This window comes from Cygnus olor, chromosome 2 (assembly GCF_009769625.2).
Source record: "Cygnus olor isolate bCygOlo1 chromosome 2, bCygOlo1.pri.v2, whole genome shotgun sequence".
NCBI lineage: Eukaryota > Metazoa > Chordata > Aves > Anseriformes > Anatidae > Cygnus > Cygnus olor.
In genome coordinates, this window is record NC_049170.1 from 151376250 (window position 1) to 151390224 (window position 13975).

At 37.0% G+C, this 13975-nt stretch overlaps 1 protein-coding gene across 9 annotated transcripts in view; it reads right to left on the reverse strand.

Annotated features, from left to right (window-relative positions):
* Nucleotides 1–1263: 1263 nt before the first annotated feature.
* The window catches only part of ASAP1 (ArfGAP with SH3 domain, ankyrin repeat and PH domain 1), a 147638-nt gene continuing 134926 nt past the window's right edge, over nucleotides 1264–13975 (reverse strand). For all 9 annotated transcript variants that reach the window (XM_040547179.1, XM_040547182.1, XM_040547183.1 and 6 more), the window contains 4 exons: nucleotides 12668–12726; nucleotides 9873–10372; nucleotides 5963–6085; nucleotides 1264–3932 (listed from right to left, as the gene is read on the reverse strand). In XM_040547179.1, coding sequence (XP_040403113.1) covers nucleotides 3858–3932; nucleotides 5963–6085; nucleotides 9873–10372; nucleotides 12668–12726 — 757 coding nt within the window. In that variant the 3' untranslated portion in view covers nucleotides 1264–3857. The remainder of the gene's footprint in view (nucleotides 3933–5962; nucleotides 6086–9872; nucleotides 10373–12667; nucleotides 12727–13975) is intronic.

Below are 13975 nucleotides of genomic sequence, written 5' to 3' on the forward strand. Positions count from 1 at the left end.
TCTGAAAACTATTAAATCATATTTACAGGGTTGGATTTTTTTTTTTTGGGGGGGGGGAGGGGGAGGGAGGCTATTCAGAGTTTCATTGATTGGTATTTACGATTTGCATCACTTTCACTGGTGTTGACCACTAGTCTCTGTTAAATTATGAGCTTTAAGTTTGCCATGAAAAAGAGTGAAATGGCTGAAACTTTGTAAACCTGAATAACGGGTGTTATTGGGGCATGTGCTTGTCTTCGCCTCTTCAGCTCCAAACAGTATATGAAATACCCACCTCAATTTTGGCTTGCAAAAGGAAATCATACATGTCACTGAAGAGCAAGTAATACAAGTAGGACAAAGACTGAGGTTACTGGAACCAGCAGATTTATGAATGCTGCTGTGTGAAATACTGAGATAAGATAGAAACTGAGCAAGAGCAAAGTATTTAACCAGACTGCTTCTCCTGCTCCCTGGTCCACATTTCACTTCCCCTCCTCCAAAATTTGTAGCCTATGCAAATTCAAAATCCCAAACTAACTGAGCAGAATATTCCACAAAGAACCCAGGCAATGCCTGCACTACAGCACAGCGCTCAAGAAGCTACCTCATCGCAGCAGCCTCCTGAGCCCTGTGCTGTTGCGGTTACTATTTTTGATACAAACCAGATCTGATAACTCTACACTCCAACTTTTCCTCCGGCTAAAGGATGAAAAAGTAATTTCAAGTGACTTGTTCTTTTTTGGAGCAGTTGGGTGTTAAATGAAAAACTTCCAAGCACCCAGCTGGGGGCAAATATATATAAAATCTACGCGCTGGATCAGACCTGAAATTCTAAGCAATAACGTCACCTCCGTCCGGGAAAGGTTAGTACTGCTCGAGTCAGGCTGAGGGCTGCTGCCGGGTCTGGTTTTCCTGCTCACAGGCTCGCAAGGCAGTAGGGCAGAGGACCACGCTGGGCAGTTCTTTTCAACCAGAAGGGCCAGCTTTAGAAAACAAAGACACACCGGGCTTTCCACGGAGTCTACTGAAGCCACAGAGAAAGCAAATCGAAACTCATGGAACAAAGTGTTTTGATGCTAGCTTTAGTAAGTCAAGTCTTCCAGAAAAAAGGCGATTGCATCCACATTTAACAACTGTTAACACATTTAAATGGCGTTATAGAAGGGGTGGTTTCTAGTCAAGAGGAAACATGTCAAGTGTTGAAGTTCTACCTGCTGGGAATCCGAATTTTCTCCCTGGATGATGTTCCAGTTGACAAAAGGGCCTTGTTCAGATATCTGGGATCAACTGAATACATTTATTTAAAAGCAATTTTAAATATTAAAAAAGTAGAAATTAACACATACAGTACTCAAAAACTGTCACATTAAATACATGTGAATAGACAAGTGTACTGATGTTTTACCTTAACATTCAATGAGAATTCAAGATTTTAACTAGTGGCATGATCAGATCTGATTTCTGTACATGTGATGTTCTATGTAATAAAAAAATAAATAGCAACTGTTGTTCAACAGTAAATAAGACATCTGCAGAGCATACTTCCCCCTCTGGGGGCACCTTCCCCTGGCCCTCCCCCCAGCCCCTATCAGCTAATTTTCCATAAAGATTTAGACTTTCCAAATACTATGTCATGTACAAAATCGCAGACAGTGGCTCATTGAGTTCAAATAATACTGTACTTAAACTCAATCAATATCATACATTTTCAGATTTCTTATGACCCACAATAAGCCAGAATAAACAGAACTATTGTTCCCGATGGAACTCATTTAATTTTATAAAATGCATATGTATACTATTTTAAAGAGCATAGAAAAGAATAGACATTTGACTCTACATAATTTTACATGCCTAGGTTTTCTTTATATGGTTTGCTTTTTATCAGTTTATTTCAAGATCACTTAAAAATACAATTGACCACAAAAGTGAATAGGTTTTGTTCTTTAATGCAACTTAAAACATTGTATTAATGGCTAAAATGGAATGCTAAATAAATGCTAATCCTGACTTCCTTTCCATAAAAAAAACAGAGTAAAGTCTGAAATACTGGAACTGGTAATACTGAAGGTTAGATGCCAGCAGGCTTGCTCACTCATTGTGTAATTTTATTTTTTTAATAAACTTTTATCATAAGTGATAAAACCATTAACAGTTGATAAATGTTTTTCCATTTTTTTTTCCATCTGGGGTTTAGACTGGTATTTGTTTCCATATTAACCACAAACAGAATTAAATATTCACTGACTACAGTCTTGTTAAACTGAATTAAAAATGAAAGCCCTCAGAGAGCCTGAGATGTGCTTTTATGAAATGAAAATCTTTCCATGCAGCCAAGACAATCTGCTTTGAAATAGCACTGCTAGGTACTGAAGCCAAAATAACATTTAACACAAGTAATGCGAAGCTACATATGAAAGTTATGGAACCCGCTACAGACAAACCATGGGAAAAAACACAATAGCATTATGTTTCAAAGTTAAAAAATGATCTTGAAAGTGACACAGTTAATGAAAGTTTTCAGTAATGCATGTAAGTGTTTTCTGGCAATGCAGCTTTATACCAACTTTCAAGAAACCTCAGGTCAAATGCAGCCTTCTAATGATTTTCTTACCAATTAGTTTTATAATAATGTTTGTTAGCTGGTGCTTTGAATTGAGACTACTACAGTTACCGTTTAGTGAACTTTACTAAAACCAGCTCAATACTTGTCATCTGAGTTATTAACAGCCTGATCAAATGCATGAAAGGTCGTATTAACTTCCACTTTCTAAAGCAATTAAAAATAATTTAAATTTATCCTTATACCACCACTTAAGAAATTTTATTTAGATAACTAACTTTTAGCAAGGTTGAAGACAGAGGAAAAAGAACCCACAAAATCATTTTTCAAAGAGCCAATTTAGCTATAAACAAATACTGTTGCAAGCTCACATTAATCTGAATAGCAATTAAGTTAAAATGTTCTCTTCTTCAAATGTAGCTACATGACTACAGTACTACTTTTGTACAAAGGCAGGTTTCAAGTAAGCATCTAAATGCATGCATGCATAATGTCAACAGTTAACATTTTCTAGAAGTCCTTGGTTACTAAGAATTCAGTGAAAGAAACCAGCAAATTTCACATATATCTACTAAAGAACAATATGACTAATTTTCATTAAAATAAGTTTTCGAATGAAATAAATTTGTAACTTTTCAAAGTGAGGTAATATCACAGGGGAACTGCAATCACAGTTTGGCATAGGTCCACATAATATAAACATGAAATGCTGTATGCACACCATAAAACATTACTGTTATCTGTAAAGTCAGTGAATATTTGTCTTCATAATTACACTTAACTGAGCACTATATTAAATAAATACCGAAGTGGGTTTCATAGCTGTAAACTGCATACACTTAGAAACTGCAGACTGATTTTTAAATTGTCCAAAACCATTCACTCATTCTAACTTTCTGCTAATTGTATATTGAGAATACCGAGTTATTAGGAACAGTCCTTTCTGTACAGTTACATGGTTGATGGAGACCACCTATGTTTGGAAAGCTGGCAGTTCATACATATTTTTAACAGCTTAGACAGAGATGTAAGTGCTAGATGCCGAGGATGGCTTCAACAAACCCAATAAGGCGTGCCAGGTTCCAAGGCTACCATAATACTGGCAAAGGCAGAATAACACAGTATATTTACAATACATATAATTCAACCTCATGAGGTGAAACTTAAATGAATTCTTAATTTGTAACAGCAGCTATATATACAACTGTGCACAGGATTACAGGGAGGCAGCAGCGTTTGCTTTTGCTAAAAAGCCCGTCTTGCATGAAGAATGTGCAATGCTCAAGTTTAGTTTTTTTGTTGTTTGTTTTTACTAGTCTGACAGAATGTGCACAAAGGACACTGGAAAGACCCCTTTCCTCTCTGGCTGTCCTTCGATGTGGCCGATCTGCAACACAAGAGAAAAAAAATGTAAATACGCATACAGATCTTGTTCACAAACAGCATTTATTCCATTAAAAAACAGCAGAATTGCATAGATATTATGGAGCCTCTGCAAGTTCTTTGCTAGTTTAAGGCATACCTTAGCTAACATTTGAATTCGTGTAAAGGAGCAAAACAAAACCACACGAGCATATTATAAATACGACAAGCCAACTAAAGCTAGAGAGAACAAAGCTACAGCTGAATTTAGAAACCTGTAGGGGCTATATACACCACTAAATTTCAAGAACCTCACCAAAACTGAAGGCCTACTCTCTATTTTCTGACAGATTAACTTGCAGTAACAAGGCACACGTCTCTCAGAAGCATTCGTCTTAGTTAACTGAATAATGCTAAACATCTCACTTGAGGGAATGCCTGCTTACAATTGTGAAGTTACTTATGATAATCTGCATTGCTGGATACAATAAATCCTAGATAAAATTCACTTATTTGAAGTGATAAAGGCCTAGCTGTTTTCTCATTCAATTATAGCATGACTTCTAACGATTTATGTGCATACTGGTGTTTGTAACAAATGACAGCATTGTCCCATTAAGCACTTTCCATATACAATTTCTTACATACTTTGAATAACAGTCATTTATAAAGAAATTTTCAAGCAACTTCTAACAAAGACAGCACTTTCTATATGAACTTTTCGTGTTCAAAATGCCTTATGGTAAACAATTGTCAAACTGATAGCACTGGAGCAGCAGTCTCGACTGACCACATAACCCTCTCCTCATCCTGCTACAGCGCTGCTCACTACTTTCAGAATAATAATGTACCTCCTTCCTCTTCCACGAACTAACAAAATGGGAAGGGGAAACATGCAGGGCTGGCCATTTCCTCTTGTAGAGCCAAATTTTTGAAACGTATGAGTCAACAGCACTCATTTCCCTCCTCAGAAATGCTCGAACTGGAGTGCTTCATGGAATTTGTTAGGAGTGCGGCTTCATAAAACCCCTGCGTACTTCACTAAACAGATTCAGCAACTAACGAAACTATAATCATGGACTGAATGGTATGGTGAACACAGCAGCTTTTTGCTGCACATTGCTATTTTGATACCATCTTTTCAGCTGAAACTCTTCCACGTTTAAATGTCCTGCTGAGGAGTGAGAGGAAACCGTGTAGCTAGAACCAAAACAGCAAAGATTGCATCGCACTTAGATTAGGAAATTGTAGGCAGCATTGCAGTAAGAATTTGTTTTAATCAAATTGAATGAAACCTGTCTCATTTTCCCCAGTAGTAACTCTCAGGTGGGGCACTTTGATGTAGGAGGGCTTTGGAAACAGCAATTAGAGTTTCAAGGGAGGCTGGAGCCCCCGAGCAAGGCTGAGAAAGCCTGAGGTTAGCACTAAAAAATCAAAGACAATAGCGCAGAGAAGGGGGGAGGAGTATGATACAAAATTATGACACAGGATGGGAGAAAATGTTGATCGGCTACCTCTCATTTAGGGAAAAAAAATCAGCAAGTGGGAGCACTAATTTCAAGTAGTTTTTCAGACTCCCAGCAGCGCCTATAGATAAAAGTTATCGTTTCTGGTGTACTGCAGATAATTGCACTTCCCATTTTTCATGAAGAGCGTAAGCATGCTAAAGGGGGGTGAAGATATGACACATCCTCTTTACTTGATGGAAAGCTAGCGTACATTACAGCCCAACTTATGTAAATAAATAAATTTAGATGTGTTGTTACGAGCCTGCAATAAAGCCAAACCTAGTCAGGATGCTGCTAGCAGACTCCCAGGAACAGGCAGACCCTAAGAGAAAAAGGGCGTCTCCTCTAACATGAGTTTAAATGCTGGACATCTGTTTGTGCAAAAAAAAAAAAAAAAAAAAAAACTGTCCCTGCTGCGTCCCTCCCCCCTCCCAGTAAAAAAAAAAAAAAAACAGAACAGTAACTACAAAAAAAATCAGAAAAAAGAGGCTTTCCTTTAAAAGTCATAAAGAAGTTGTGTGGAGCTATAAAAGGAAAAGATACATACCCACCACTCTTGGTCCTCTTCACCAGTTACAATAATTACTTCTCCTTCAACAAATGTGAGCTCATCATCGTTATCTGCCTGGCAGTCATAAATGGTCTTCACTCGCCTAACCTTGTTCTTTCCCTAAAAATACAGCGAAGTTTTAGATGAAAGACATGAGGAACAGCGAAAATATATCGTATGAGTTATACCTTCCAGTTATTCTTTATTTTATGAAAATGTGAAGCCCACCAAATTTCCTTCTCTGCAATTAGGTCATGAGAATCTAAAAACTACGATTCAACGAGGGAAAAAAGAAAAAAAGGAAGATACCTACACAGGTCTAGGTTTTCTTAAGATTCAGAACTCCCAAGAGACTTTTATATCTAGTGCACTGCATAAGTATCCTACACATCTTCCATCAAAGCTTAAATAAAGTCATTACATTCTTCCAATGCACAACCACCCTCTTTCTCCTTAATACATACACAACCAAAAAAAAAACACAAAACAAAGCAGAAGATGAATTCCAATCTCCTCTGAACATTACAATAGTGGTACAGACTGAGGAAAATGCTGCCTTTAAATCCCAGTATTCCTTTCAATTTGGGGTTTGGGTCTAGCAGGAAAATACAATATCCTCTGACTTCAGATCTGCTTATAGGATTGAATCTGGAAATTATTTCTGAATGGGTTTTGATCCAGAATGTTAGTGATTTCTTATTAAAAAGAATCGTAATTTCAGATGGCAGCATTATTTTGTGATGATAGTTCACAATAGATTTTCTCACAGTTCCCCTATTCTGAGTCCAAGTATTTTCTAGGTCATATTTTGCTGCATGCTGCTAATTCATATGAAAAAGCCTGAGCCACGGACTCCTCCCTGAACATATGTTTCCCATGGCAGGAAAAATGCTTTAAATTATTTCCAAATAGACTAAGTAAGCAATGTGAACAGAAATATGCTGCTACTTTATATTCACAGAAATATGCTGCTGCTTTATAGTCCTGTGTTTTTATACCCACACTTCTTCAAAAACTGCAGCTCCTCTTTGAACAGAAGTAGTCAGATAACAAGAATGCAAAAAACAAGAACAGCAGAAGGAGATGAGAAGCAGGAGGGCTACGAAGAAAAAGTCAGCAGGTTTAGAGGAATTTGAGCCAAAAGTAACTTCACAGAGGAAATTTCCTAGGGAGTTCTCTCTTTGCTATTACCTACCCATTTGGAATACCTCTGCGTTTTGGCAAAAAAAATAAAAAATGCGTGCAGTTCAACAGCAGAACAGACGCACAGCAAGCAGCACTCACACTGAAGTTATAGAAAAATAACAATTACATATGTAAGGGGTGATGCAGCGAACACAACATAAGACTAGGAAAAATGTACTCTTGAGACAAATGAACAGAAATACCTTAGGTGAAATTCACATGAGATCAAAGGAAAGTTTTTTTGTCCTTTTTTCCCCCCCCAGCAAGGACTTGCTGCAGCAAGAAGTTACTTCAAAAAAACACTTTCTCTCTTTTTTTTAAAACAAATTCTGGTAATTTGAACAGAAATCTTAACTATCACAAGGGACTGAAATTCAATATTAATGGATATTTGGAGCCCGTCCCAGCTTTCAACTCCAGAGAAGCTTTGCAAACTAAGAACAGCTCCAATCAATGCCCACTGGATGAAGGGAAACAACTACTTTTGACAGATAAAAATTGTATCATTCAGCAAGGAGACTGCAGGAAGTTTTATTCCTCTAACCTTAGAGGACTGTGTGCAACTCTGCTTGCAAGAACACAAGAAGAATGCCTGAAGTTGCTCCTGGTTCTTTTTGTTTAGTACTACAGACGACATTTTAATATTTTATTACTTTCACCTAGAAGAGCAGAAGGAAGAATTCAAGCCTGAGGTGGTATTAATCTTGAGAAGGTTTACAAAAGGATGGATATGAAGAAAGTGTACGTTTTCCAGAATAGAGACTGGGGCACTGGTGTGTGGAAAAAAAAATGAAAGTAATTCCAGGACATGTAATTTGCAACTTTAAACAAAAACAAGCAAAAATCACAACTCTGTATCCAAATATTAGTACCTATTCAGGAACACATTTCCTCTGTTCAAGACCAAATATTAATCAGCTGCTGTGGTCATTAAATGATCTCTTTATGTTCTTATTTACACTCAACAATTGTTTAAAAAGCATTTTTTTCTCTGTAAAACACATACACAAGTGTTCAATGTTATTTTACAAGCATTCAGAATAGGCTTAGTTTCTCAAAAAATATCATTTTAATACCTTACGTATTATCAGTATTGGTATTTCTACCTAATAATTTTGAACAACTGGTTTTCTAAAACTTCCCCAAACCAATTTTTGCTCCTCTATTTGGTAGCTAAACAGGCAAAATCAAGACTGAAGTACCCACACGTACTCGTGGCTGTTCTCACAGGTCTTAATGTTGCACTGTCATGTAGTATTTCATCAGTTTATGCTGAGAGGAAGTAGTGACAGGTTGAAAGTGCAAGCAAAACACATTTAAGATGAACTCTTACACATTATTGCTGGAGGAAAAAGAAGTGCAGTGGACAAGAAAGATATATGTGCGTACACAATGCTGAGCAGAAGAGTGGAAAGTAATTATCATGGATACATCAGCATTTTGATCACTCCAAAAGAGAGGAACCATTTAATGTGCTGAACATATGAAAACAGCTGAATTTGGAGGACACTGAATTTTTACTCCTGATGTTTCTGTGTAAAATAGGGGGAGAGTTTAAAAAACACAAATCCCAAAACCTAATCCACTGTTTGCTGTCATTCCCTCTATTAGAAGGGGAAAATAGCTGAGAATGACCAGTGTCATTTGCTTCCTTCTATTCAAAAGCACATAAACAAACAAATCATAGTTGCAGACACCTTTTGATCAGATCCCTGTACTTTTTATTTTTAATCTAATCTCCAGAGCGATCAGGAAGCCCCAGTACCATCTTCCACAGTTCACATACGAAGTTGCAGACAAGTCAAGCACAGAAGCCAGGCAGAATAATGGCCCTACACAAAGTGTTCTTTCTCAAACAAGCACACGAAGGGAGAAACTCACCCTCTGCTTTCACTACCAGAACGGAAGTCACATTTCCTTTCGCATAAGTGCTTTGCATAGCCAATTTGACAAGCAAAACCAGCTCCTTTTTTGATGTATTCTTAATGATGAAAATCTTGAGAGCACTCTGGAGTTTCATAAAACGATTTCAATATACATATGCATGAAAAAAAGCCTCTGTTGGATGGAAATTGCACTTGCTAGCAAGATGAACTGGGGATTGAGCAAGGAGACTTGGAACCTAGTTACAGCCCCAGCTCCGTTATGGCACACCATCCAGCCGTGTCTATTTTAGAAATTGAGCAATATATCTGAACCTCTGTTAACCTTGTAAGTACACCTACATCAAATATTCATGACAGGAACATTCACAAGTTTGTCACAGTTTACCTGTAATTTACTTTTACTTTTTTAATCTACTGGTTAATATCAGTCAGCACTGATAGCTGCTAATATCCTTTTTTAACAGTTACAAAAATCAAATATATACATATTCCATTAATCTACAAAGCAGTCAGCAGAGAAACCCAATTAACTCAGAAGTAGGACTTGCACAGATAGACATGCCCAAGTTCCCCAGTAAATCTTAATACATCAGCATGCTCCCAAGACTACCGTTTTACATTACTAGTATTTGCTTCAGCATGCAAGAGGCCTTGTAAACCCCAAGGATTTGCTGAAGCTGCTTGGAAGTACAAAAAAACACCTCATTCCCCGTCCCAGCCCATAACTTTACCAGCTTTGTGTGCTTAGCTCAAGGGCTTTCTTTTTTGCACAGATACTCCTATGGTAACTTCAAAGCCTTGCATGGAAAAATTTAACTAGCTGTAATAATACCTACCATATTTATTTTCCTGGGAAGTGGCACAGGGGTTTCTGGCAAGGTATGCGTTATGTCATTAGACTCTTCAGACGCTTGCTTTTGGACGGTGTCTCTAGATTGTACATTTGGAGAAAGATCTAAGGAGTGAGATTTTTGATTCGCCTCTGAGGGCTGAGGCTTTGGTGATGCTTCTCCACCTTGAGTTTTAGCCAACAGCTCTCCAAGCTGAGGTTTTGGAGGAAGGTCCTTCATTTGAGGCTTTGGAGGTAAGTCTCCAAGTTGCGGTTTTGGTGGCAAATCTCCTAGCTGAGGCTTTGGGGGTAGTTCTCCAGGCTTTGGGGGTAAATCTCCTACTTGAGGTTTCTGAGTTAGTTCCAGAGGCAGAGGCTTTGGGGGCAAATCTCCAGGTTGTGGTTTCTGTGGTATATCGATGGACAGTGAGGGCTTAAACATTTCCGTGTGCTGATTGGATTTATCTATTGAAAGATGATGACTGGTTTCTATTTTTCTTAGTGCCACTAAAACAAAAGAAGAATGTTTATTCACAATCTCATTTAAAGATTAAAGAACTGAGGCGCATATCAAAACTGTAACGGTATAATGACCATATGTTCACCGAGCTCTGATAACTACCCATATGTCCTCCTAGTCTGTGACAAACGCAAGACAATGCGACTTCACTTAACCCTCTTTCGCTGAGGACAATGCTAGGTCTCATTTCATTGCTCCTACTGGAGGCCAGGCGTGCTTAACCCAACAGCTACTAGGTGTCAATTTATAGATTAACCACTTGTGCTGAAATAAGGTGATTGGTCTTTAGACCTGAACAAAGATATTGAACATAAAAAAAAAGATGCATTTTGCAAAGAAGTCTATCAACCCACTGATGTGGCTGCAATGAAAATTCTCTTTAATGCCAATTATTCATACATACAATTGAACTTCACATGCAAAAAAAGATCAAGTCTGTAAAATCTTAAGGAAGAGAGCAAGTGACTGTGTGTACATCCTAAACAACAAACTGTAATATAGATTTTCAAACTAAATCCAAAGTGGATGATTTTAAATGTGTACAATTTACTGAAGAGGAGAAATTCTACAACAATGCATTTTGCAGATTTTATGGAAAGAAAATGAAAATAGCCTTTCCTCGGTGTAATGCACTGATTCTACTGCTTATTCCCTTAAGAAAAATTCTAATTGTATAACGTTACTTGACTAAAGTCTACCTTAAAAACTTAAACTGAAAACAACAAAAAGTCCCCAAGCTAAATAAGCTTGTATTAAAGGAGATGCAAGGGAAAACGAGAGAAAAAAAAAGTTGTGATCCGTAACTAAAGTAACAAATTTTGACTAGAAGAAATCATTTTATATTGTATTCAGCACTGGTTTATTATATCGTACCAGCCAAAAAAGGTGGTATGACATTTTACTGAGAAAGCAACACCGCTCACTTTGGATATCACCTACTACAAAGAACCTTTTCATGCTGTTTTATGGTTATTTATACCAAAAGAGCAAAAATTTGCATAATTTCCATGGAGAAATTGAATAGCTATTATCAGAAGCCTCAATTTAAGAAACTACTAGACTTAACTAGTAGGAAACATACAAGCACTGATCATCCACATTGGTTTGAGACTTAAATAACATGAAAAACTGACACTAGCCCTTATCAAAGTGCTTTGATTGAGCCTATATTAAATTTTCACCTGTAATCATCTATATCATTTTAAATCAAAGAAATGTTGACTTCATTACTAGTCATATTCTATCATACCATTTAGTGTCTCTTTCAGAAGATGATGTAATATCATAATTACCATTTAATAATTTCACATTTGCATTTTCTGTTGAAGTGATTTGTGCTCTATAGTTCAACCATCTAGTTTTAAAAGTTTGGACAGGCAGTATTCACTTCCTGATCTTCAGGCTCTATAATCTTGAGTAATCATCCACTCATACACGCACAATGTATTCTTGATGGATTCTGTATTATGAGGAAGTAGGAGGTAGGCCTGCTTACTATTTTATAGTCTGATGCAGAAGTGCAAAAACCCTTTGAACTCATAAGATAGGTTTTATTTAAAGAGGATAAAAAATATTTCTAAAAAGAAAAAGACCATAAGGTGTTGACTGGGATGATGGTCTCAGCAAGTTTGTCACTGATATATATACATATATAACTGAGCACATAAGAGTACCTGATTCCTTTCCAAGTAGTTAAAAGGACAACCACCCTGTTTGCCAAAACATGGCAATGGACACACTCGTTTCAAAGATATTAAGGAATTGGACATATGGATATTTGGTAGAATAAAGAATTCAACAATAACCGTGGCCAAAGATGAAAAAAGGAGTGCTGAGAGAGGTTATCCACCCAGACACTCAAAAAGTGGTTGCATATGGCATTGAACAACCTGCTCTCTTGTCAAAAAGTTCATAGAATCGTAGAATCATTCAGGTTGGAAAGGACCTCTAAGACAATCTACAGTACTAGTTTAGTTTTTAAGTTGTCCCTGCTCTGAGTGGGGGATTGGACCAGATGACCTCCTGAAGTCTCTTTCAGCTTCTATTATTTTGATTTTATTTTTTTCCTTCTTTCACTACGTTTTATAGATCTAACTAAATTTTAGTTTAATAAAAACATTCCCAATCTCCAAAATCTTTTCAGTTTTGATAAAGTTCCATGGTTTGTGGTGTTTTAGGAATAAAACTTTTGCTGAAAAGACCAATATATTTAAAACAAGCACGTACTCTCACACACATTTAAGAGAGAATTATACGAATACCCACAAAAAAAAACCTCTTACCTTTCTGAGGTAGTTTGGGAAGAACTCTAGGGCCAAGTGCAGTCTTTGCAGTCCCAGTGCTAAATCAACAGATGTGAATTATTAGTGCCATTGTTATAAAGTGTACTTCTTCTATCCTATTTTTTTCCTCTACACAACCATAATTTAGAAAAATCTACTTTTTTTTTTTGTATAACCAATTTGTCATCTTCTCTGTGCAACAATCCCAAAACTCGAAGTGCTGTTAAGAATGGACTGCTTTTTTAAACAGAGGAAGGGACACACAAACACCACTCAGCTCTGATGCTACAGGGCAGATTTATTCTATAAACAAAATGTGCAAAAATGTACTCTGAAAATGGATAAAGCTGAACGTCCAGCTCAGTGGGGAGATCCTGAACTTTAAAGAAACTTCAGTCTTTCAATATTAAAATAACTCTATTGACTCATTCAAAATATCGTCTGTCCTTTATGTCAGCGGTTTGAAGTTTTCCAGGACCGAGTCTATGCTTTGCACGAGTGTAACTGCACACAGTGTTTCTGCTACTCAAGTACTGGTAGGTGAGGGAAAGCAACATCCTACATTGTCAACTTCTGTTACAGCCATGTTAGCTACTCATAATGGTAAGCAACAATACAAGCAGAACAGTTGGAAGTATTTTAATTACAGTACAAAAATCTGAGCTGGTTGCATATCATTAAAACTTTCCATCTATGCTTGCTTTCTGCTCTGGACCTTTTTTTTTCCCCCCCAGAGTTAACAACAGGGGGGCTCAAATTTGCAAGCATGGCTTCTGATGGCAAAAATTATTATAAACTTCAACAAAAAAGAATCACAGTCCTTCCAACAAAAACATACCTTACTCATTTTTATAGAAAAGGACTGGAAAAGAATTACACAAATCTGTGCACATACTTATATGTTTTTTAGAACTATTCTTACACCGGAGAGTAAGAAACACAAAGATGATGTTTATAAGACCACCACATCTTGACTAACAGATTGGAATTTTCATTTTTCATGTGGTCAATTTACATATCAATCACAGACACTGAATGATACTTCCATAACTTGCTGTCAGCAGCCAGGTCTACCTATGTCACAGGTAGCTCTCCTTGAGACACATACTACACTGTCTTAGGACACTGAACCCTATGAGGCTTTGAAAATATCAGTTACAAGTATGTATAAATAAATGGTTGTGATTCCTTTTGCTTTCTATACTCAATTAGGAAGAGGCTCCCCAGAAGACCTTCTTTTTATTTCATTTTAAAACAAACAATGCATTAAAATGAACTCTGATCTTTAAGGAAATAAGCTATTTGTTG